General features: G+C 47.1%; 1 protein-coding gene across 2 annotated transcripts in view; it reads left to right on the top strand.

Moving 5' to 3' along the window:
- The window catches only part of CCDC149 (coiled-coil domain containing 149), an 87,145-nt gene that overhangs the window by 42,387 nt on the left and 18,659 nt on the right, over nucleotides 1-26,099 (top strand). For both annotated transcript variants that reach the window (XM_058670255.1, XM_058670256.1), the window contains exons 4-9: nucleotides 3,172-3,279; nucleotides 14,512-14,628; nucleotides 15,349-15,521; nucleotides 16,341-16,413; nucleotides 17,694-17,778; nucleotides 20,879-21,023. In XM_058670255.1, the coding sequence (XP_058526238.1) occupies nucleotides 3,172-3,279; nucleotides 14,512-14,628; nucleotides 15,349-15,521; nucleotides 16,341-16,413; nucleotides 17,694-17,778; nucleotides 20,879-21,023 (701 nt within the window). The remainder of the gene's footprint in view (nucleotides 1-3,171; nucleotides 3,280-14,511; nucleotides 14,629-15,348; nucleotides 15,522-16,340; nucleotides 16,414-17,693; nucleotides 17,779-20,878; nucleotides 21,024-26,099) is intronic.

A 26,099-nucleotide genomic window follows, 5' to 3' on the forward strand; every position in this document is an offset into this window, starting at 1 on the left:
ATCAGACGCAAAGCAACTGGAACTCATACTAGCACTCATGTGGGATCTTGCATTGCAAGCAGAGGCTTAACATGATGTGCCACAATGCCAGTCCCCACAACGAGGCCTTCCGGAGAGTTTTCCCAGCAACTCTCTTCTCTTTGACTGCTTCATTTGTCTTGGTAGCCCTTCATACCCATTGCACTGAATCTTTACTTAGTTTGTTGTAGTATAGTGGAATCCAGGTCATCAGCTAGCTTGTAGGTTTATAAGAGCAAAAGATTTTGTCTGTCATGGTCACTGCTGAATCTATAGATCTGGAACAGTGCTTGGCACAGGGCAGGCACTGTGTCGGGTCATTGAATGAATGAATGAATAAAAGGTACATGAAACAGTGGGAACATGGGAGCCCAAGGGGGCACCTGCCATGCCCGCACATCTCTTTCTATTGAGTGATGGGTTGGAGCCATTACTTGGGCTCAGTCAGAGGAAGAACCAGCATTTAATGAGCACCCACTGTATGCCAAGTAGTAGGGTGAGCATTTGTGTATGATTCCAAAGCATCAATTCACCACACACAGTGTGTATTATTAGCTCCATTTAACAGATAAGGCAGGTCATGCAATTTCACCTAGACCAGTTAGTGGCAGAAGTAGGATGGGACTTAGTTGGCCTGACTTGATCCAGAAAGGTTTCCAAGTACAATCAGTTGGTCACAGTGTTTCTTTGCTTTCCTGCCAAAAGAATGGGAATTAATTTTCTTCACCCATCACCAACATTTTATCTGATAAGAACAGACAACTAGGAAAATTGGAACCCAAATATTACAAGATAGGAGTTTTACAAATACAAGCCTGAGAAATTAGATTGAGTTATTGAGTAATGTCCACAAATGAGTGAGTGGATGGAGATGAGGACTTAATTAATTCCAGCCAATAGGGACCAGTATTTTCACTTCTCATAGGGCTCAAGTACAGGCCTGGGCCTGCGACCAGAGTCTCCAGACCCGGCCTGCTGCCCCATTTTTACAGTACGTATGGGACAGCTACTAAGTACTCAGGAGAGAGGTCAGTAGTTAGAACAGAGTTCCTTGCCCTTCATGGAACTTATATTTGAGGAAGGAGAGGGAGACAGGAAATAGACAGTAAGCAATAAAGCATGAAACAAATTATATGGTGTGTTAGAAGATGGCCAGTGCTTTGCACGGAAGAAAGAGTGGTGGAGAGTCACAGGGAGAGTTGGAGTGGAGCTGGTCCAGGTAGGCAATCTGAGGAAAGCCCTGAGGCAGCAAGGTGGGGAGGGGGTTCCAGTCCCAGCTCCGAGATGGGATCGGCCTGCTTTGCTGTGAACAGGGAGGAGGTGAGGGGTGGTGCACCTGCTGGTGCTGACAGCAGAATGTCCTTGTAAGTGAATCGCGATGGGTGAGGCAAAGGAAGGATGGAGCCCAGGCTGGCTTTCTTTTTCCCTTTGTTCTCGTTAGCGTCTAGCAAAATTAAACATCCCCCCAAATATTCATACTGAGGTCTCTGGAGATTTAGACAATATAGTGGGTAGTCCCCTCAACATCCTGGGCGTGGAGTTTCTTCAGCAACAACAGGAAGAGAATCTATGAGATAATTGCCAGGCTCCCTTGTGTGGCTCATGTAAATGTCGCTTCTCCCTTCTGCCTGCATTTATCTGGCGTACGTTATTCGAATGCTTGCCGACACACAGGCAGGCACAGGTTGAGGAGGTGGGACCCAGGAGGGCTGCTTTGCTGTGGCTGGCGGTCCCTTCACTTAAGGGGATGGGGTGGGGATGAGGACGGGGAGATGGAAATCAGAGTGGTTACAGCTAGCAAAGTGCTCTACAGGACAGGAATCCCAGGGCAAGGTGGGCAGCTGACTCACAGGCTGTCAGCCATGGGAGCTTATAGCAGGCTGAGGAGAGGTAGGAATCTCAGATCCAGGGGAAGGGCGTGGCAGGTGTCCTTGTACCCTTGGACACTCTGGAAGGGAGAGCTGGCTGACAGCCACCCACAGGGGCTCCTGGGGCCCCAAGTGGCCAAGGCAAGTCTTAAGAAAGGCATGAGTTCAAGAGGTGGGGACGAGACACCACCAGCCTGGCTGCAGGGTGCCGGGTGCTGGCTGCTAGGTGCTGGCTGCTGGGTGCTGGGTGAGCAAGAATACGAGTGAAGCAGTAGGAAGTGCAGCCCAGAGCCTGCTGAGTGGCCTCTGCACCACTGACCTCTTCTGTAGCTGCTTCCTGGAGTTGTGGTTGACTGGTTCTGGACACTGAGGTGCAGAATAAATAAATAAATTAAATAAATAAATAAATAAATAAAACTTAATTAAAATGTTTTTGGAGGGAAAAAGTATCTAAAGGAGGAAGAGAAGATTTTCCTTTATTATTGACCCAAATTTTAGAATTTAGCTGTGACCATTTTTAAGATTAAATGTGATGAGATCTTAAAAAAAGGCTTTTTAAGTCAGTGACCAGCAGTGACCAGCAGTGGTAGGTTAATTTAACACCTGTGATGCCAGCAATACCATGGGTGTAGGTTGAGTCCTGTCTGTTCCACTTTCCCCATCCAAATTCCTGCTAATGGCCTTGGAAGAACGGGAAAAGATGTTCCACGTGCTTGGGCCCTTGTCACTCACGTGGAATGCCGAGATGCAGCCCCGGTTCCTGGCACTGACCTCACCCACCCCTGGCTATTGCAGCCATTTGGAGAATCAGCCAGAGGATGGAATATTTTGTCTCTCTGTGTGTGTCTCTCCCCACCACATCTCCATAACCCTGACTTTCAAATAAATCAAACAGGGCCTGGCACAGTAGCCTAGTGGCTAAAGTCTTCGCCTTGCACATGTTGGGATCCCATATGGGCGCCAGTTCTAATCCCGGCAGCCCTGCTTCCCTTCCAGCTCCCTGCTTGTGGCCTGGGAAAACAGTCGAGGATGGCCCAAAGCCTTATCCAAGTGCCTTCTGCAGTGAAACAAAGACCTTGCTCCTGCTGCGGTGACAGCTAGCCCCAAGCCCAGTCTCCACACAGCTGCAGTGGCATGATTTGCACACACCTGCCCCCTTCACAGATGAGCTCCCTCTGCTCCAGTGTGCCTGGGACACCCACATCCTGAAGCCCACAGAACTCACTCCCACGTCTTTCCACTTCTGTATTTCTAATTGCATTTCCTGGTGTGTTGATATTTCCAGGCTAACCTGGCACAACTTTTGCGAGATTCTCAGGACCGAAATAAACACCTGGGAGAAGAACTTAAAGAACTTCAGCAAAGGCTTGGAGAAGTCCAAGGTGACAATAAGGTACCATGGACATTTACAGGGTAAAGCTCTGCTGTGCAATCGTGCATTAGAGGTTTATACACTGTGTGTCAGAAAAATGTAATGCCACATTTGTTAAGAAATTTGTTATAGATTTTTGCATTTGCAATGAAAATTCACAGTTTAACATCTCTTATATTTATTACATTCCCTTTGTGTGTGTGCGTACACGCCTGTGTGTGTTTCTAGAGTGCTCTAAAATATTGTCACAACCCATTGTAGAAGTTTCATTATGTTCAGCTTGGTGGGGAATAGCATTGCAATTGAGGGCGAAATAAAACCCAGACGCTATACTTTTCCCCTCCTATACAAATAATGGATTTGTGGCTCAGATGATTTGGAATTATTCACATTCAGTTTTGAATTTTAAGTAGTCATCCCACTAATTATGTTCACATAACCAATTTATTTTATTGCTAAATTTGGCAATTTGTATGGAACATTGCTCAAAATCCACTGCTTGGTATTAATCAAACTCCCCTGTTGGCAACGTTAATTATAAAATATGAACTCATAAACTCCAAATCAAATGTATGCACACTCTCTCTCCCAGCTGAAACTGTGAACAAAAGTACAATTGAGCAAGAGAAGAGAAACCAGTGAAGTTCAGTTCTGGCCTGCAGAATAATTTCCCGTTTTGTTGAGATGGATTCATTTCTAACTCCTTGCCAGAGGCGGCCTTTGAAACGGAAATGGTGTTGGAGTTTCACTCAAGAAAATGATAGTTGTTTGTGTGTGGGGGTGGGAGGAAAATTCGAGGAGGGGTGCTTTCTTGGGGAAATGTTTTCTAGATGTGACCAAATTCCTTGAGAAATGATGGCGATTTGCATGGTTACCGGAATTGTGGGTTATTGGAAGGTGCCATTTTGAAAGATTCTCGTTATTTGAAAAATGCCCAGAATTGTGTGGGAGACCATTGTCTAGGAGAGTTCTTCCCTGACACGAAGGCAGAGGGGACTATGCCTGCTGCTCAGTGGAGAGACCCAAGCTTAGGGCGTGTTCGTGGCTGCCATGTCTTTGTGTTGAGCTCATCTCCCTTCTTTGTGCCTTAAAATGTTGTTTTTAACCTCTTGGGTTTAACATCAAGTTGGAAAATTCATCTTGACTCTCCCCAGTCATAAAGTAGGGGGTGAGAAAGGGTCTGATTAACACTGGACAAGCTAATTAGGCCTCCCCTGTCGTTTTATGCACCATTGAAAGGGTGTAAGCCCTGTAACCTACTTGTTTGGTCAGTGATGAAAGGCCAGATCTGCTTAGTCACTTCCTCAAGTGGCGGCAGCAGGCCATGAAACCAAAGAGGTCCAGGAGTTCTCTTGGAGCTGCTCAGAATGCCAGGCATTTTGGAGCTATCCCAAGTCCACCAAAGACTGACACATTCTGCAGGTGTCGTTTTTGGATTCATGAATCTTCTTGATTGATCTTTTCATTTCTGCTTTGCCTTTTTTATTTTATTTATTTATTTATTTTTTTGGCTGAGCTGTCTTCTTTTCTGCCCAAGTTTCCAAAGTACCCTTATGCTTTATCTCTTGGTCACTTTTTAGTTCTTTTGTCTTTTAAGCAATTTTAGACATTGATGTCAGCAGCTGATATTTCAAGAAAAGAATGGGAAGAGAGTGTTATGAATATGTGATGGTATGTATGTGAGTGTGTGCACATGTCTTCATGAATGTGTGTCTGTGAGATTACTTGTCTGAATATTTGTGCATGTATGTGTTTGGGGGGGCATTGTCTTACACCCATGCACAACTGGGGGCTCCTTTGGCAGTTACAGCCTGGACTTCAGGATTTGTTCATGCCGTGGGTCTTTATTCTAGTAGCTGCACACATTCATCTACTCTGTGTCCTCATCCAAGGTTTAAAATGCAGTGATGCACACTCATGTGTGGGAGATCACCTTAGCAGGTGCCTCAGTAGCCCACTCTCCCCCTCCTAGATCAGCCTTAGCCAAGTCAGGGGGATGCTGTATTTTCGGGTCCTGTGAGTCATGGACCTGACCCCAGTTCTCAACACTAAGGCCAGATGACTCATTTGATAATGATGGCCCTGGGCCTCTGAGGCACTCAGAAGCCCCTGCTCAAAGGTGACTGTGACTGTGTGTTAGAGAATAGGTTCAGCCATAGGGTTTCATTGTTTGATTTATTATTATTATTATTCATGTCTCTTGTTGCTACAGCCCACCTGAAACCTTCCAGATCCAGTCCCTGCTCCTGTCCCACTGCCTGGCTTACTGATCTGCCCCCGTTTGCCTCTACCTCATACTCGGGCCTTCCAGTGCTTGCTTCAGCTGCTTGCTGAGCTATGATATTATCATATGCACCTGCAGTTTGCTCCCTGAAATTCTTTTCCCTTCAACTGCCCCTTAATTATCTACTCATCTCTCAAGTTCTAGATTAAATGTTGCCTTCTCCAACTCTTAGGTACTGTTTATGCCCACAGGGTCCTGCTTGCTTGTTCTGCTGGTTCTTGTGGGGTACCACCAATCCAAAGGGTCAACTCCTAGGGGACCATATTCATACCTGTCACTCCTGGATCCCTACAACTGGCCTTCTTAGTTCTTGACCTGGAGCCATTATTTGAGAAATCTTTAGTGAAGAGATGAATGGATGAGGAGTGACTAGAATGAATAGGTAAAGGGAATGAAAGGAAGAATGATAGGACTCAGAGAAGTGGAAAAGAGAAAGAGCACCAGATGTAAGTAAGGAGTTGTCTGCTGGTAGGCTTCAGCAGCTCATGGTGTTGCGAAGAGGAGATTAAAGAGCAAGAAAAAGGCAAACTGTCTCAATAGCAAGAAAGTAGCCTGAGCTCGAAGGTGCTACTAGGAAGGCCTGCAGAGAGACTGGGGCTAGGGACTGAGCTGGAGTAGACAAGGATGGTGTCTGCTCACCGAGTGCTCCTGTGCAGAACACTTAGTGACTGCTGGGATGGGACTCCCAACTCCAGAGCCCCACACAAGGGTCCAGGGAATCATTGTAGGAGTAACTGTTGAAGTGGCAGAGTATAGAACTCTGCATTGCCACGGTAACTCATGACCCTGTTCCATGCTTTGGGAAGGCCCAGATTCTCGATGCTACATCCATTTAGAAAACAAGGTGAGAGGAAATGACTTGCCTTGGGTATTTTAGGGTAGACTAATTTTTCCATTTGTTCAGCTAGCGCCGTGGAACCCTATATGCCATAAAGCATTTGCAAACAGCCTCTTGAAAGATTTGTTGTCCCCCTGGCATATAAGTAGCTTAGCACCTGCATGGTGTTGAGTGCTTGGGGATTGCTGTGACCCCTCAGCCATCCGTCTACTCTATGTCCAGAGAATCCAAGGGCTCCCACACTACACAAACCCTCCAGTGTAAACCCAGTGCATGCTGTGAGACAGAAATCTACTAGCTGCCTTCACTTCACAAGAAATTCAAGTTCTTCAAGGTTCCCGGGAGAAGAGGAAGCCTTTGGGAGCAGGCGGGCTCACAGCACCACAGATAATCCTGGGAAAAGGCAGTTACAGGTGGCTGTCCATGTATCTGTGATTGGAGAATAAGGACCAGTTTATGGGGCACCTCATATCTGAACAGGAACCCACACAGGCAGCTGCACTGCCTTGTGAGGGGCCCTGCCCCTTCACACTTTGCTTCCTCATCTGGGCACTGAGGGAAGAGTGGATTCAGAGGATTAGCATTTGAGACTATGAAACCAGCAGAGTACACTTGAATCTTAAATAACCAGAGGTGAGCCCGTGAGAACAGCTGTTGGGAGAGAGCTGGTTGTGACACTGTGCCAATTTCCACAGGTAAACACTGATGCCATGACTGGGCCTGTTTGCCCATGTGAAATCACTTAACTTGTAAAGGTTTGCACCCCCAGAAGACCTAACTTTGGCCTGTTGTCACAAGACAAGTGGAGAAGTGTTGTCCAGGACACGCATCTTTGGACATTGCAAGACCGAGTTTGTAATCTAGGGCCTGGCACCACGGTATAGTAGACTAAACTTCTACGTTTGGTGCCAATATCCCATATGGGTGCTTGTTTGAATCCCAGCTGCTCCACTTCTGATCCAGCTCTCTGCTTATGGCCTGCAAAGGCAGTAGAGGATGGCTCAAATCCTTGGGTCTCTGCACCCATATAGGAGACCCAGTGGAGGTTCCTGGCTCCTGGCTTCAGATCAGCTCAGCTCCGGCCCATGGAGCCATGTAGTCTCCCCAGGAGGGAACAGTAGTACAGGTGAAGAGGCTGACATCTGGCACATGGATCCTGCACAGCTCCCCCTCACCATCCCAGGCTTTGCCTATGTTGGGTGTTATTGTTTTGGTGCAGGACTCTTCAAAGCTGCTTTGCATACCATGTGCCCCCCTTGTATCCTAGAATATGCTAGAAGCAGAAACTCATGTTCCTGTGGGGCCAGGCAGCAGGTGGGAAGGTCTCCTCTCTGTTGGTTTTGTTTTTCTTTACTTCTGAAGTTATGACACTTTGATGCAGAAGACTGGCAATGCCCTGTGTGATGGATTCAAAGGCCAACAAGGCCAGTGGCACAGTGGCCCCTACCAGAATCAGGCCTTCTTGTTTCCTGGGCCCCCTGCTGGCAAATGTGCATTGAGCTGCTGCTATAGTCAACTAGCATGGGGCTTGCATTTAATGATGGTGGTTTCTAAGAACCTCAGTTACTCCAGCTGATGGTGGTTATGAAGTGCAGTTCTATATGGTGTTGGCACCGAAAGACAAGAGCACTTTTTGTGATCTTCCATTGGTGTGGGACTCTGTAGTGGATGCAGCACGCAAACCAGTTATGCCAAAGCCGTGAGCTAATCAAGGCAAATGCGTGAGTGTTGCTGGTGAAGCAGGTGCATATGGAGATTTAGAAGCAGCAGAGAAAAGGGCAGGCCTGGGAGAGACCCAGAAGAAGTAGGATCAGAGCAGAGTGGATGCATCCTGCTTAGCAGGCCAGTGGCTCAGTAGAACTCATTGATGAGGAATTAGCAGGATGCTGGGGTGCTTCCCCCACCCCTGTGCCCCCTATCTGCTGTCTTAACTGCGATCTTCAGTGTGAACTATGGACAATGCTCAGCTGGTGTGACTTTCCTGGGGGAGCTCTTATCAATTGAATCAGATGCTCTCAGTCCTCAGAGAGCCTGCATGAGCTGGTGCTGGCTGAGGTGAACCATGTGGCTAAATCAGTATGATTCTGTGTAGTCATCAAACAGGCCGTTGCACGATAATTCTGCTTCTTATCAGACATCCCTACCCAGGACTTACTTGATCTTGTACCTTCTCCAAACTACACACAGAAATCCAGAGTCATGACTTGTTAGGAACTGCCACAGGGGGCGTTGTGAAAATTGTGATGCCGGGAGCAACGTGTGCAGAGGGCCCTTGGTGCCTTTGTTCCCCCAAGCTTGCTGTGCCTCAGGGCCCTTGCACCTCCCCTCTTGCATATCTGACCATGTATCCCCAGACTTTCTTCAGGTATATGAGCTCTGTGCACACTGACAGGGGCTTTCCTAATTCAGGGCTCTGTGACCTTGCCCGAGGTTCTTGACTTCTGTGGGCCTCAGGTCCCAGGCGTCGGCTGTGATAACAGCAGTACTTATCCCATGGGGGTGTTCACTTCAGCACAGGGTTTTGGAAGACCTGGGGATGGAGCTGTTCTCATTTTAGTAGGGATAGAGGTGCAGGAAGTGAATGGACTGCTTCTGTCTCCCTCCCTCTGAAAGACACAGTTCTTCACATTCTCCTGTCTGATTCAGTTATGGGTGTCTTGTGGGTATGGGTAGCACTTTTTCTCCTCTGCGGAGGTGTGGAGTGAGGGATGGGGCTGAAAGTGGACAGAGTCTGTACATTGGCTGAAATACAGAATAGTACATCTTAGGGCACTGAATGCTAAGTTCGGACCAAAAGCAGAGACCTGTGGTTAGAGAGGGCTGTCTGAGCAGGCTGGGGATGCCCCTGCTGCCAGGGCTCTGGGAAGCCTTGGGCTTGTGTGCACAGGGCTCTGACACCTCCAGCGAAGGTTGCTTAGTGGGAGGCAGTCAGAATGATGGAGGGTAAGGTGCAAAGGCCCTGAGGCATGAGCAGGAAGCCAGTGAGGGTGAAGTATCGGAAGTTACTGCCAGCATGCAGCCCAAGATGGGTTGTGTAGAAGCAGTCGCTAAATGATGGCTACTGTTGGCTGCGACAGGGGAGCCAGGCAGCAGAGAATCCTCCACCCAGACTCCTCTGCTGCTTAGCCTTGCCACTCCCAGGCTGTGCAGCTCAGCTCACCTACGTTGCCTCTGTATGTCTCAGTTCACCTGAAAAAGGTGACAAGAACAGAGCCTGCAAGGACTGTTGGACTGACACGGGTCAGTGTGGGTGAGTATCAGAGAACGATGCCACCATCCTTCTGCCCCATCCACGGTTAGCCAGGTGTGGCCAAGGGTGCCAAGGTGTGTCAGTGCATGGGACAAGTGGGGCTCCTACAATCCTGCAGCTTGCAGCTGGGAGGGCATAGTAGGTGGACAAGGTCATGTCTGTACCATGAGAATGACATGGATGTGAATGATTACAGCTGGGGAGGGGGCAGGGAGGGCTTCTCAGAGGAGGTGACATTTCACCTAACACCTGAGTGGGCTGAAAGAGGCAGATTCTAGATGAATCTATGAGTGGAGGCAGTGCAAAGGCCCAGAGACAGGCATGAGTGAGCCCCTGCAGAAAAGCCACCATGATGGCCGGGGCAGGACACAGGAAGATGATTAAACAGGAAGTGGTAGGGGCTGCTCCTGCCATACATCTTCAGCCTGTCAAAGGCTTTGGCTTTGACCTGAATGCAGGAAACAGCTGCTGGAGGTACCCCATCAGGTGTGTAGGGAGAGCTACAAGCATGCTCCTGGGAGCTCATGGCCTCTGTGTGAGTGTGGGCCATGCCCTGCAGAGCCTCAGCAGGCAGTGGCTGTAAACAGCACTTCTGTGCAGTTTCCAGGAACAAATGATCCTGTTTCCAGAACTCCGTTACCCACAATGCAGTGGCCCACCTGGGGCCTTTGGGTTCTCACTCATCCCGTTTTTATCTGGGGTCATTTTTGAAAGGTCAGAGCGAGCCGCAGAAGACATCAGGAGAGCTAACAGGAAAAGTTAAGGAGTCCTGATGAGGGTGCTACCTGCTCATTTGCCCAGCCCAGCACAAAGCCAGATGAATGTTTAATAAATGCCGTCTGGGGCTGACCTCTCTGCGGGTGTGGTATTTGCAGCAGAATACAGGACTGGGGTCCTGGAAGGGCTCGTGTCCACTTCTTGCCAATCATTTTCTCATCCAGCTCTCCTGTGGTCCTGCTAAATAGAGTGCCACTGTATGAGAATTGCAAGCATACCAGCGGTCCCTGTACACAGGCCCGTGAAGAGTGATCAGTGCTTTTTATCTCCACATTCTGGGTCTGGACACCGTATTCAACCCTCCCTGAATGGCAGTGCGCAGCCTGGGCAGCCATACGTAACCGTCTCAACTACAAGTTGCCCTGCATCTCCATGTTTATAAAACTGACCAGTCACATGTAGTCACATGCCGCAGTGTGGGGCAGCTTTCCGGGGGCATGCAGCTAGAATTAGCAGAAGCAGGAGCAAGAGAGCAGGTGCACTTGCAGCTTGCTGCCTCTCCCTGCCAGTGGGTGTAGGCACTGAAAGCAAGATGAGGTAGGGAAGGCAGAAGACTGGGAAAAGCAGTAAAGGAAAGAGCAAGTCCTTGCAACATGGGGTTGGGGGTGGGGAGGCAGGCCTCAAGGACAGTCTGCTCAGGGCCTTGGTGAAATGGGGAGGGCACCCCATAACCCTTTCACCATGTTGCTTGGCACCACAACTGTCAACCACATCCTAGCTGCACCTCATCCACCTACACTGTAACTCACTCACAAGCATTTATGTTGCTCTTGATCAGCAAACAAGTGCACGTGCTGCTGGTTGTATGGGCACTGCCCAGGGTGCTGCCCACTCTGCAGGCTGGCACAGGGAATCTGGGTGTTGCACGGAATGCAACATCCTGAGAGTCACCGCAGAGCCAGTTTCCCAGGCATCACCTGTTGGCTCTCTAAAGATAAGAGGGTAGGGGTGAGGGTTGGTACTTGGCCCCCATCCCCTGGTTTTCCTGAAGGCTTCTGTATGGGGAGCACACACACAAAAGGAGGAGGTGGTGATGACAGCCATTGTGGAAGTGGCCAGGGCTCATCCTGAACTTTATGTGCCTCAGGGAAAGTGACCAGGGTCATGCATGCCACCTTCCCTTACATTGGCTTGGTTTTAAAGACAGCGTATGATGGGCAGGCAAGAACTTGCATCTTACCCCATTCCTCTTAATGACCTCTTCATCTCCAGCTTGTGGCTGCATCTCCACTGCTACACGGGAGTGTTGCATGTTTGTATGACCAGTGTGGCACTACATACTTGGCTCATCAATCACTCCCCTGCTGCCTTCCCAGGCAAGCAAGGGCAGGAGGTTGAGGCTGCAGTCAAGGGGTACAGGTTCCACTGTTGCAGTCACTCCCCTCATACCCTCATCTCCATCTGTCTCTCCCTCTTTTTGGTCACCGTATTCTTATGACAAACCCACATGTGTTATGTGCTCACTCAATGAGACAGCCCTTGGGCAAAGAACTGTATCATTTATAGAGAAGTTCAGACAAGTCCCTAAGGTTGCATACCCCAGGGATCTGTGGAGCCAGGGTATGGTCCCTGAGCAGCCCTGCTCCTGATCATGCGAGCTGTCACTGGGGAAGGCATGAGGATCTTCATGGATTCTGCGGTGCCTTCAGCAGTGACCTTCTTATGCTGCTTTTGTTGGCTACACCTGAGGTTCAGGCACTTTTCATAGTATTTCAGGACAGGTGTTGTGACACACCAGATTAAGCCACTTCTTGGGGTGCCCACATACCATATCAGAGTATTGGGTCGAGTCCTAAATGCTCTGCTTCTGACCCAGCATCCTGCTGATGTTCCTGGGAAGCAGTATTGGATGACCCAAGTACTTGGTTGCTTGGGTTCCTGCCACCCGCATGGGAGATGCAGATGGAGTTCTAAACTGCTGGATTCTGCCTGGTCCAGCCCCAGTTGTTGTGACCATTTGGAGAAGGAAGCAGCATATGGAAGATCGATCTCTCTCCCTCTCTGTCTCTCTCTCTCCCTCTACCACACCCCATCTGTCATAGTGTCTTTCAAATAGATAAATAAATCTTCAAATCAAAATAAGTGTTTCTACCAGGCCAGCCCTGAGACTTAACAGCCAATATTGTATGCCCATTAAACACCCAATGATTGCTAACATATTTATTGAAGCTCAACAGGCATTGAGTGTATAAAAGATGACTCTCTTATAAGGCTGTCAGACCTCAACAACCATGTTTAATAATTAATTGACATTAGGCAAACATAATTGTGTGATTCTAAATTAAGTATTCAGTGAAGCATATTGTGAATGGAGAACCACCATAGTGTTTTATTACTTAAAGCTCAGGCTATCACGCTGACTTTTTGCATATCATGGAAATGCCAGGATTTTCTGGGCGCAGCTCCTGTTTCCTGTGGCTCTGGCCCCACACCCTCAAAGCTGAGAACTATTCCCTCTTGGCTCGTTACTTGTTTTCCTGTCTGAACTTTTGGGGTTCAGCTATCCTGAGCCGAGGATTAGGGAGTGCCTATAACCTCTGGGTGAAGCCAACACTGAGGCCTCTCCCAGGAAAACACAGGGGCCAGGCATTAGTGGGCTTCTGGCCAGCTGTCTGTCACCTGATTAATCACAGGGTTGCTATTGGAAGCTGCTTTGCTTAGCACTAATGGTTCCTACAGGGAACCTAGAACTTCAGCAGCAGTAGCAGCAGCAGCAGCAGCACTGTGCCACATGTAGGCCTGAATTGGGCCTAGGGACCATTGTAAAGTGGGAAGGTAGGTTAACACAACACAGGATAACAGATAGACAGAACTACCCTGGGATCCAGGAATCCCTCTGTCCTAGATATATATCCAGGGGCAGTGAATTCATTATGTCAAAGAGATGCCTGAACACCCATATTGCAGCAGATGTCACAATAGCCACGATATGGCATCAGCTTTTCTTGGCTATTGAGTGTCCATTAGTAGATGAATAGATAAAGCAAATGGGGAATGTAGAAGCAACGGAATGCCATTTGTCCATCATGAAGGAGGAAACTGACATTTTCAGCAACTCAATGAGTCTTCAAGACATTGAATTCAGTGACATAAAGCCAGATGCAGAAGGACAAATCCTACGTGATCTCACTTCTGCGTGGAGTCTTGAAAGGCTGGTTTTTATTGAAATGGAGAATAGAACTGTCTGCTCTCAGGAACTGGCAAGGATAGGAGATGGCAGGGCAGGGTGGGGAGAGGAGTTGGCTGATGGTGCAGAGTTAGAACTGGGAGAAATTAAGGCTTGTATGCTATCACCCCATAGCGCAACTGTAGTTAGCAATAATGTCTTGTTTATTTCAAAATATCTAGAAGACAGGTTTTCGAATGCTCTCACTACAAAGAATTGCTGAATGTTGGAGATGACGGATATGCTGATTACCTGATGGGATCATTCCACAATTGCAATGCACATTGTGCCCATAAATATGTACAACTATTATGTGTCAATTCAAGGAAAACAGCAAAATCACCAAAAACAAAACTATGAAGATGTGAAAAACATGGCGCTAACTAGACCGTGAAAAGAACAGTTGTTTACAGTATGAGAGCTGAGTCAAAAAGACAAAGGCGGCCTTGTTCGACCTCAGCTGGGAACAAACGGGCGTGTCAGGTGCTCACAGTTTTCCGGCTGCCTTGCACATGTCCAACAACGACCATAAATGCACCTGGAGTATTGATTTGGGATTAAAAATAAATTTTACCAGGTAGGCATGTTGGCAAGTATAGAACCTGTGAGTAAGGAGAAGCGAACAGAACATGATGTCTTGAAGCACAGCTGACTGTATGCAGTGCCCTGTGTGGCCTGCCAGGCCTCTGGGCAGTGGTCCTGCCTGCCTGGGCCACAGGTCACCCGTCTCCATTCTTGGTTGCCTGTAAATATTTGTTGAATCTAATTAAGTAGTTTTCAAATAGACTCTAAAGTACATGTCATTTGAAAACATTCTTGAATCATGATTTCTTTCTAAGTTCATTGCTGTTATTTATTATTTCCATGGATTTAATTAATCCATGGGCTTTTGTTTAGAGCTCTTCACTCTCTCTCTTTTCTTGTCCTGGGAACTACAGCTCCTGAGGATGACAATCGCGAAGCAAAGGCTGGGGGATGAGGAGATCGGCGCCCGCCACTTCGCGGCCCATGAGCGTGAAGACTTGGTCCAGCAGCTGGAGCGGGCGAAGGAACAGGTCACAGGTCACCTCTTGAAGCCAGGGGATTGCGCTGGCCCAACTGGACGTGGAAGAGGCGACTGTGTTCTTGGTTCTGAGTTAGGGGATGGGAGTCAGGGTCACAGGCTAAGTCCTGTTCCGGGTCCTCAAGCTGAGCCAAGAAGAGTGCCACTCTTCTGAATACAACAACCAAAAAATTTCCCCCTACCCAGTATAGACAGGGAGGGACCAAAAATGTAACAAACTGGCCTTAATTTGCAAGTTTCCACTAAAATGCTGAGCTGTGCTTCTTAGGCAAAAATCTCAGCGGGTCCTGAGCCCTAGTTAGGGAGCAGCTGAGCGGGCCTGGATTTGGTTTTCCTCTTCTGACTAATTGATTTTGAAGAGCAGAACAAGATTTCTGGATCTAGATCAGGTTGGAAAAAGTCTGCAGGACCCTGGCAGCCTCTTGCCATGTCTAGATTTGCCCTCCCAGAGTGGCTAACTTGGTGGCCGGCTTCAAAGGATGGGGGTTTCGTTCTAGTTTTCCAGCAACTGCTTGTCTTCCATCTGATATAGTGAGGGTCTGGCAGGAAGGCGTCTCTTGGGTTTTAGCTTATTGTGTCCCTGTATGTGTCGCATGCAAGTGGTACTCACAAGCCCTCCAAAAGTCTGCCGTGCAAGCAGGAGGCTGTATCTCTGGTCAGAAAGCCAGTGGGCGAGCTGCTTGGTGAGTAAAGGTACTTGCTTGGGTTTCAGATCGAGACCTTGGAGCATGATCTACAGGCCTCGGTGGATGAGCTCCAGGATGTCAAAGAGGAGCGCTCTTCCTACCAGGACAAAGTGGAGAGGCTAAACCAGGAGCTCAACCATATCCTGGGTGGCCACGAGAACCGCATCATCGATGTGGATGCCTTGTGCATGGAGAACAGGCAAGTGGTTGGGCCAGGTGTGAGGCTGCGGGAGTCCGTCGCAGCCCTGGTCACAGGGGAGAAAACTGTCTTACAAAGGAAAAGAAAGGCACCCTTCTCCCCAGAAATAACTACAGCATCAGCTATCAGAGGTCTTCTGAAAGTTCCTGGGAAATATGTATTATGAAGAAAAAAAAAGTGCATGGGTTTTGAAAATGGTTCCTGTAAAACAAATGTGTTTTCTAATTCTGTTTTTTCATGAACTTTCTGAAGTGTCCTTGTATTTGTTGTAAAACTAACGAAACCAGCTCTGCAGACTTGTCTCTGCCCTCTTTCTCTGCCCTCCTACTTCCCAGCTTGGCATTGGGGGGGGGTGGGATGCAGTCAGCACCGGCTTGTTATTGCTGTCAAGGAGAGGGAGAAGTGTTGGAAAACAAATGGAGAAATTCCCTTAGCTGTTCCTCTTCCCCCAGGCAAATTGCAGTGCGTGTTGTGTCTGACTTAATGTTACGTGTGGTGTTGCCTCTTCTTGCCTTAACCTCCCAGTGGAGTTATCTTAATGAGAATTGTGTGACAACAATGTTGGTGGCCTCCAAGGGATCCCCGTGAGCACTGTCTTAAATGGGGTGTCTGCGACTTGGGCGTGTCTGATCTTGATGACATCCATTAGAGAAGAACCCAGAAGGATGCAAGTCCTGCTCCTCTTCCTCTCTGTGGGGACAAGACAGTGTTTTTTGAATAAGCTGTGTATAGGAATAGAAAACATGTTCATTGTTTCCTCTTGTCCTTTAGTGGATGGATTTTATTTCATCCCCAACACTTCCTCATATTCTTTTCCAGGTATCTTCAAGAGAGGTTAAAACAACTGCATGAAGAGGTCAACCTTTTGAAATCGAACATTGCCAAATACAAGGTAGCAAAATCACAATGCTGGCAAGGGTGATTCACTATTGCACAGCCAAAAGTCATTCCATGTTCATTTTTTTATGTGCCAAAAATGTCCTGGTATTTGCCTATCCTCCCAAACAGAGTCCCCTAAGAGATTTCACTGCAGTAACCAGTGAAAAATTAAACCCCAAACAAGAAACCAGACCCAAGCCGCTTGCACAAGAAAACCTCCTTTCAGGGCTGGCACCTGGGCAAGGTGCACAAAGACCACCAGAATCCAAACCCAGGGACTTGACAGCCCCCATCTATGTGGAATCAACTCTTCCCATTTTCTCCATCAAGCATTCAAGCATCAGATGCTATTTGTCTCATAATCATCTGTAAAAAAAAAAATGATTTCCGAGGGATGGGGAAACAAAGATTGGGAAATCATGATCGCGGGGATAATGTTCACGTCACACTGAAAGGACAAAGTGTTTAAATTCTCCTCACTGTTATTTAGTCTAATTGCAGCACCATTAGTTTGATAATATCTATTTCTGCAGATGTTAGTTGTAAGTGTTATAATTAGAAAAAAATCTCCTGGGTTTCTCTGCTTTGAAAATAGATTTCTCTTCCTGAGGGTGAGGTTTCACAGCCGTCTGGATGCGAGGGAGAGAGCCTACTCATTTTCCTGCTTGTTGCTGGTTAGTTTTGTCCTCAGAGTTCTCCAGGCTGTTCCGTTTTGTGGGGACCCACACTTTACACCCATCTGTTTATACACATGCAGCCAAAGAAGGATGCAGCTTTTAATACACAATTCTTAAAAAGTGTGCGGTTGCAATATTTATTCAGTTCTACATGCCAAGTGCTTGTCAGTTGTAGTGTAAGAACGTGCTGGAGGGTTGACATGCAGGCGGCACACCTGCATTGCCTCACTCTGGTGTCCATGGCAGACATCAGTAACGGATCACAGCTCTCTTTCCAGGCCATTCACAGAACATGGCACATACCCCGCCCCCCATAGGATAGGAAAGCAGCCTGTTTTCCATCTCACATCTGTCCTGGTGGGATTTCTGTAACTTGTGATTTCACACATAAGTCTGCATTCTTGCCTTGGGTTTGATTCAACTGAACAACCTGCATGGAGCACCTTTTGAGTTCAGAGGGCACTGGTGGGTGTCGCTGTGGGTCCCTAGCATCCATCACTCTTTGGCAGGGATTCGGGGTGTAATGTTAAGAAGGGTTCCTGTGTGCTGCATCCAGATGTTCTCCATCACTGGCTTTTCTTATGGAAGTTTTCATTCTCTCCCCATGCTGCTTTAGAATGCTCTTGAGAGGCGGAAGAACTCGAAGAGCCAGGGGAAATCAAGCAGCAGCGCCTTGACTGGGGTCCTTTCGGCAAAACAAGGTGGGATTTTCTTTCTGCTCTGGGAAGGACCTCTCATGAGCCAAGAATATCAGGGCTACAGGCTCAGTGGGGTGGGAGGCAAGGCCCTGGAGAACAAGAGCACCCAAACTACAGGAGAGCTTGTCCAGACATGGAATGGCGGGCTCCATCCCAGAGATGCTGACTTGGACGGCCTCAGGTGGGACCTGAGAGAAGTCCGCTGGTGCTGGCTTGGGGCCTGCTGGGAAATTCTTCCTGGGAGACTCTCCTTTCAGGAGTGCTTTCTTCCGCTTAACCACCTGTTTAGCATCTCCAAGGATGGTCTCACTTTCCTTGAATATCTCCTTTTCCAGGCCTTTGCCATCAGGAAAGTCCCAAGTCATTTAATCATAGCAGTGCCTTTTTCAGGGAAACTTTTACTGATTGTAAGCTTGTTCCTCCTTCTTGTCAATTCCAGTGAAAAATAATGACCTTCCAAGAACAGTCCTGGGGAATAAATAGCAGAAAACTCGCTGCTGACACTCAATATTTGGAAATCTAGTTCTAAATCAAAATTCCCAGCCAGCCATGCTCTCCACTGGCCCGCTTTTTTTTTTTTTTTTAAGATTTTATTTCTTTTTATTGGAAAGGCAGATTTACAAAGAGAAGAAGAGACAGAAAGAAAGATCTTTCATCCACTGGTTCACTCCCTCAGTGGCCACAACAGCCAGAGCCAAACCAATTCAAAGACAGGAGCCAGGAAGGAGCTTCTTCCAGGTCTCCCTGCCAGTGCAGGGTCCCAAGGCTTTATGCCATCCTCCACGACTTTTCCAGGCCATAAGCAGGGAGAGGAACTGGCTTCAGTATGGGATCCTGGTGCATGCCAGGTGAGGATTTAGCCACTGAGCCATTGTGCCGGGTCCCATCGGCTCACTTTTGGCTAGGACCTGTGATGTGGCTGTCTTAACCAGAGTGAGAAAGGTAGACCATGAAGTGCTGAGTCTCCAGGCTGTCCAACAATCACGGCTCTTTTCCCAGCAACTGCTCTTTCGCACTCAACTAGAACCTAGACTTGTGCTTAAAAAAAAAAAGCTCTTTAAAAATGTCTAGTAGCAGCATCTCTGTGTTTAGCCCTGGGGACCACACACAGCAGTTGTCTTTGAATGCATACCCACAGGGCACTGGCTAAAGTGAGAAGGGTCAGCCACACTCAGACCTGGGGACAGAAACAGTAAGTGTGACATGACCTTTCTAGAACACTGGCTATGGAAAGCACGGCATATGATTTATGGGCATGGAGAAATGAAATCCACATGTGAACGTCACTTTATATTGTCAAACCTTAAAACAACTGCCTTTGAACCAACATGAGATAATTACAGACACATGTAAATGCCTGCAACAAGGAAGTTCTTCAAATACCAGATATAAATAATAATGGAAACAACATATATATTCAGCAATAAATAATTGTATGTCTGTACATGGACCACCAGAGCAGCCACAACATCTTATGCTTTAAGTGATACTAATGACAAAGAATTTTGCCAAGTAAGAAAAGCAGGGCTTTTTCCCATTCTCGAACAGAAACTGTGACATGAATTTGTATGTCTACCATTGGTTTTCAAAAAGGTACAGTGACAGATTTTTGCTGTCTTTATTTTTTTTTTCTGTCTGATCCTAATACAAATGGTGGTTGTCTTTTGTGTGATTGCTCAGCTTATCTACCCTCTTTAAAAACATGTGTTACCTTTGTCATAAAAGTGGATTGAGGACTATACTTTCAAAACCCAAAGCAGAGTTGAGGAACAGACTCTGTAGGCAGAAAGGAAACATAAGCAGGAATATGACAATGCCCCTCAGGTCGCAAGGCAGTAGGAAAAGAATTAAGAGTGCCCGTGTGGACCAGGCCTGTGCTGTGCTTGGGTCTGGCTTCTGAGAGCTACCAAGCCCATTCAGAGCTCAGCCAGACACAAATGGTGGAGCAGGGTGTGAGGAAGAGGGCTTATGGAGAAGTCGGAGATTTGAGCAGATGCTAACATTATCCATCACTGGTGTCTTACTGCCAGAGGAGCCAATTAAATTTCGCACTAACGAAAGTGTGATATTAGGATCCTATTGTATGCTATGTAAATCCTACCATACTTGAAATACTCATTTTTATGTAAGTGAATTGTAGCGAAATCAGAAAAAAAAACTATTTAGAAACTTATAAAACTGGACAAAAAGCAGAACTTCCTGTCAGAGTGCTCCCTGCATGAGCAGACATTGGGATACAGAGACTCATTCCGGGCAGGGCATGCACAAGACAGGGATCACTTTGCATGGGTCTGGGTCCTACACTGTTAAATTGTATGCGTTATTTGACTTCATTTTTAACTTGGCCATGAACATGATTTGGTCGTTTATAAGGTAACAAGCATTCAAGAATAACTAACATTTGTATAATATACCCTTCCCAATATTTAGATGTTTGCAGTCTGGTATTTTTTTTTTGGTGCATCTTTAAATAATGTATGCTATTATTTGCTAAAGTTTTTTCTTCTAATCTGTTTTAAAGTGGCGTGTTTGACTTGACTTTTCTTGTGTTGTAGCACCTATGGAAGCACTGATTACTAAGGCCATTTATATTCTCTTCTATAATCCATTCAAATAAATACATAGCTATTAAAGAGCAGCAACCGTTTTGCATTTTCAATGATATCTGAAATTATCTTGCTTCCTTCCAGGGTGTCACAGCCTAGGGATACAACAGGGTGCTCAACAATGTGAGTCATTGTCATTTACATGGCTATGTGGCCGGCAGTGCTTGCTGTCCATGAACTAGAAGTAACAGTACTTCCTAGAGTTGCTCCCATCATGAGCTAAGGAGTATGAAAGGTTTTGAGCTATTCAACAAGTCCAAATATGAGTGTCCTTTTCAAAACGAAGGCTAAAAGTGCACAAGGACTTTGTTTAACCTTCACGTGGAATTTTGTTCTGTTTTACCCATGACATGGAATCCACTGTATCAGTGGACTCTGATGCAGTCTACGAGCATTTAGAAACTGAAGCCCTGTCGATATCCGGAAGAACCGATGCTGGTTTGCATGCTGTTATTGCTGAATCAAGAACTGAGTTGTCCATTTTATGCCCTCCCTAGTTCAGGACTTACTGTCCGAGGGTCACGGATGCAGTCTCCCGGCTACTCCACAGTCCATCTCTGACCTCAAGTCTCTGGCCACAGCCCTGCTAGAGACCATCCACGAGAAGAACATTGTCATTCAGCATCAGAGGCAGACCAACAAGTGAGTGGCTGGGCCCTTGCCATTGGGGTGGGAAGAGAAGAGGGAGACAGTCCCCTGGTCTGGGGGAGGGCTCAGGCTTTGTGGGAACAAGGGCAGAACCTCGGATCCAGAAGGAAAGGACAGGTGTGAAGTGAGAGCTGTGCCTCTCACACTGCTTGATGCAGCCTCTTTTCTGCCAGCTGCAGTCAAGCCAGGACGTCCCACCCGGAGACACCTGCAGACTGCCTCCCATGAGCCTGTGTGCTTTGTGGGCTGTTTCTCTAGGATAACTGCCTGGGTACCTTAGCCTACTGCTCCCTTAGCTCCTCTTGCAGGGGTAAGAGCTGCCTCAGTGCCAGTTGCTGTGTACCCTGCACCCTGGCTCGAGGGGGGCTGATGGTGGGAACCACCCCAGCGTTGACTTCCATGGGCAGCTGGGCCTGTCAGTGATCCTGACGTCACCCAATGAATCAGCAATAAGCAGTCAGTGAAAAACGAACAGTTCTTAAAACACAATATCTTGGTGGGGTGATTCCCAGTTCAAACGAAACTGTATCACATAATACAATGTAATCAATGAATAAAAAAAAAACACAATATCTTACAGAAGCTCTTACGTCAGCTCTGTTGTGTGAAATCTAGTGAGTTCAGCGAAGTTAAAGTAGCCATTGGAGATGGAAAAAATTGAATTGAACGTGTTCAGAGGATGATGAACAAACAGTAAAGACACCAATATTACATGCAGGGCTTGTTTCACCTGGCGAGACAGCACGGCTGTGCTGGTTGGGTCCCTGTTCCTACTGTGATGAAGGCACTGTCAGCCATCATGGATGCCCTACCATGCTAACCACCCAACCTCCCCCCGCCCACCCCCGGCTGCTTCTGCTAAATACCTCCCAGAAGTCTGCCTTCAAATTCTGTGAAACTTGTGTATTTGGGAATTAAGTCTGTCACATGTGAGTTTTCTGATGGACACATTTTGAGGGCCAGCCTTGTATTTGTCTGATATTCTATTGTGAAATTCTCGTTGATTTTCTTGCAACAGGGGTCCCCTGCTTTTGTTTGGGGTGAGTTCCTACAAATTATGTAACTAGTCCTACTTTTAAAAAACTGCTCTGGAAAGCAAAATGAAAGTGCAGAAGAATGGAACAGCAGCCAAGAAGCTCTGAACTTGAAGCCCAAAGAGGAGGAATCAGAATGGGGAGCTGGCAGAGGGGGCAGGTGGGAGAGAGGCAGCTGGAGAGTGACTGAAAGTATTATGGAAACAAAATAGGAAGAAGAGAAGATGAATGAAGGGAGGATTGTCCCAGAGAGTGAGATGTGTGTGGAAGCAGACAGGGTGCCTGGCAAAGGAGGCTAAGCAATTCCCAAAGAATGACAGGGGGTGGGGTATTAACGGCAGATTGCAATGTTCTTGGGAAATACAGCAGCCAGATGTCAGGATGTGGCTGCTGCCAATGCTGTGAGGGTGCAGGAGAGGGAGTTGGTAGCTGTGGATGTCTGTGTCAGTAGCCCAGGTCTGTGTGATTCCAGCAGCGCCCCCAGCGGCATAGGGCATATGCCTTGTCCATCCCAGCTCCCTCTACAGCTGCCCTTCAGGGCTCCTGGGTTCTTTCTTCTAACGACGGGGCTGTACTCATATGCTGTAGGTGACCTCAGCTCCTCACTTGCTGAGAAGGCCACAGCGCTGAAGCCTGGTATCTTCCCCACCTCCTGTCCCCAGGAAAAATGCCAGTCACCCACCTTTGCATTCTCACTATCTTTGCTCCTACATTGCTTCACCCATCTGAGATTCCTCTCCCAGTCTCTCTAACTTCCTCCCTTCCTCTCACTCCTGTTTCTCCCCCACTGAATTCCCCAAAGCCTTCCCCGCCCCATCCTTTCTTTTCCTCTCCTTCACAGCCACCTGTCACCAGGTCACCTATGGTAGAATGACACAGGAGCAGATCAGGGACATATGCAGGAGGAAAGCTCAGGGTCCTGGATTTTAGTAACCACAGGCGGGTCCACGCACAGCAGATAGATAACCTTAGCTTTCACACCTTCCTGGACCTTTTCAGGCCTTTGTGGCTGCAGTCTTTCTTTGAGCCACTTGCCAGTGTCTCCAAGCTCTACCCTTTGTTCTGTAGTTCCTCTTTTGGTTTCAAGATGGGAACTTGAACTTTCTGAGTGACCTCATTTCCTTTCCCTGTCCCCTCCATCTCCCACCAAGGCCTGCATGACCTCCTTTCTCTGTCTTTATTCTCTAGCCTCATTCTTTCTCTGCCTCTCATCCCTTGCACACTCTTCTCCAGTCTCTCGAAGAGAGACTCCATCTGTCAGGTTGAGTTTCTCCCAATACTCTTGCAGCTCATCAAGTTGAACAAGTCCACAGCCTGGACCATCACTCATTCCTTAATTTTTAAAATGTTCATGCCATTGACCCACATGTTCTGCTTCTAGGAATTTATCCTCAAAAAAAAAAAAAAAATCCAACTGATGCCCTAAGATGTATATACAGGGTCATCCGCTATGTTCTTTTATGTATGAGGAAGTCATTTATAAGAGTGAAGAAAACAGGGACCATGTAATTATCTTTTAATGGGAGGATGGTTAGAATGGTGGTAAATCTGTCTAATGGACTCTCATGCCATCATCCCAAGTATGAAGCATTTTTACTGGACTCTGCTCACTGTCCTAACACTGGGGTTCCACTAATCGCGCCACCACTGGGGCTATAGCAGTCCCAGGGCCAGAGGCGCTGTCCCTAATCACAGACACAGCTTTCTCCCAGTGCCTAGGGCGGTGCCAGCCCACAGTGGGCACTCATGAGAGCTCAGAGATGCTTCATTTTTTTTGAATATTTATTTTGTTCTTATTAGAATGGCGGAGTTACTCAGAGAGAAGGACAGACAGAGAAATCTTCTATCCCCTAGTTCACTCCCCAAATGGCTACAGTGCTGAAACTGAGCCGATCAGAAGTGGGAAGCCAGGAGCTTCTTTCCTGGTCCCCCACATCTATGCAGGGGCCCAAGAACCTGAGAAAAACTGTGCTGCCTTCCCATGCCACAGACAAGGAGCTGGATGGGAGGTAGAGCAGCCAGAACATGAACCAGCACCCATATGGGATGCTGGTGCTTCAGGCAGATTGGCCTCTTATGCTACATTCTGGCTGCTTGAATTATCTTCTGATTCTGTGTTCCTGTTCCAGAGCACTCGCTTACAAATGGCTGTTAGGTGACAACTTCCTGCATCTGTTCTTTACTCTGCTTATCTGGAGTGCTTGCCAGGGACTTCAGCAACCTGTTCTACTTGCCTCTGTCTCGTCTCAATCAGCTGCATCCTCAGAGTCCAGTCCACCTCCCCACCTACACCTGCCTGCCAACTCCAGATCTGAGCAACAGCCACGAGCAGAGCTGGGCTGGTCCCTGCTGCCCACCTGAGCAGTAGCCGTGGGCTTCCATGGGCTCCTCTCCTGCGGAGAACCCAGCCTCTGGGGACTGATTAGTTTTCTGGCCCATTCCTAGCTGCCCCCACTGCAGATTCAACATTCCCTAAGCCCACTGTTGAAAGAGTTGCTTTTGTTTGGTCTTATTTGTGTATGTGTGCTTAACGTTAAAATAACAAAATAACTGTTGAAGCTTGTTAGCTTCAAATTTTAAAAGATTGAACAACAACATGTCCCCAAAAACACTCTTCTCAGTACTCAGATTCCCTGAAAGAAACAGCCCTTCCTCATTTCTTATATGTCCTTCCAAAGGATGCAAATATAAGCAAATGCAAACTACAGGAGGACTTCTTGGAGTTCATGGAAATGGAATTAGAAGACAAATTTATTTTGATGCAAACAATTTTTGAGTCCGTGAATAGATTTTTTTCATAATATACATGTCAGTGGACGCTTTGAAACATTTTCATATTTATATAACATGTAAATATTCTATTTACATATAAATATATTTAATGGCAGCTAATATTTACCCCTTCATCAGAAGATTTTTTTTCTCATTGTTATGCACCTTGCTTTTTTTTTCCTTCTTGTAATAACTCTTGGAGACTGCTTCATATCCATAGATAGAATATCTAAAAGTGCTATTGGTAATACTTGGAAAGCCTTATATTCCTTGGTTTTAATATCTGTTTTATTTAAAGCATTGTGTAAGGAAACCAAATATACTCTCAGTGGAGTAAGGACTGAGAACAGAGTGTGAATTTTATTTGCTTCTAGTTAGCCCTGTAGTTTTGTCTTTTGTTCATGAAATAATAGAACTTTGGGCAGAGCCCTGTAGAATGGAAGAAGGGGATATTCCATTGGCAATCATTTGCACCCCCTACTGGTCATGCACTGCCTGACAAGCCCCCTCCCCCGAGGAGAAGGTCTAGTGGGGGCCATCTTGAAGATCTGATGAAAAAACCTATGACTTCACATTTTGAGTGACATCCAGTTCTTAGGCAGTTTTCTTGGAGGGCCTCTTGCCAAAGCTGATAATTGTATGATTGTTGCTAAAGAAAGGGTGAGGTTCATCTATCTTAACTGGTGATGAAGCATTAAGAAGAGACAGTTAAGTTGGAGCAATGTTCCAGTGAACACCGTCTTCAGCCCTCCAGTCCTTCCAGCCAGCCATGCTCCTGCAGTGGTCGGCAATAAATGAATACAGAAACTGCCTTTCCCTCAAGGCCCCTCATTCAGGATACCTGCCAAATGAGGTATCTCTAGGGCAGGTGCTACCATGGCCACTGTCTGAGTTAGCTCTGTCTTTGCAGATTCCTAACTCCAGCCCCAGGGTTTCTGTGTAATCATAACCCTCTGTTGGAAAGTCCATCTTAAGAGTTTTCTAGACTGCCAGGTGAACATAGGCTGAAATGTCTCCTTTGCTACAACAATCCAAAGCTTGTTGTGAGGGACCAGTGCTTACAGTGACTTACATGGGACACATGAGATTCATACATTTATTTGCTGTTATTAACCCTCTGCTAGCGCTGGGCATTCATGGATGTGTGTATTTGCGCATCTCTGTCTCCTATCAGACTTTGAGTCCCTCAAAGACAAGGACAGAAGAGGTACTTGACTAGCAGTTCTGTGTTGATTGAGACATCCTCCTTTGATATTAGTCCTTG

The sequence above is a fragment of the Ochotona princeps genome, chromosome 11 (assembly GCF_030435755.1).
Source record: "Ochotona princeps isolate mOchPri1 chromosome 11, mOchPri1.hap1, whole genome shotgun sequence".
Lineage (NCBI taxonomy): Eukaryota > Metazoa > Chordata > Mammalia > Lagomorpha > Ochotonidae > Ochotona > Ochotona princeps.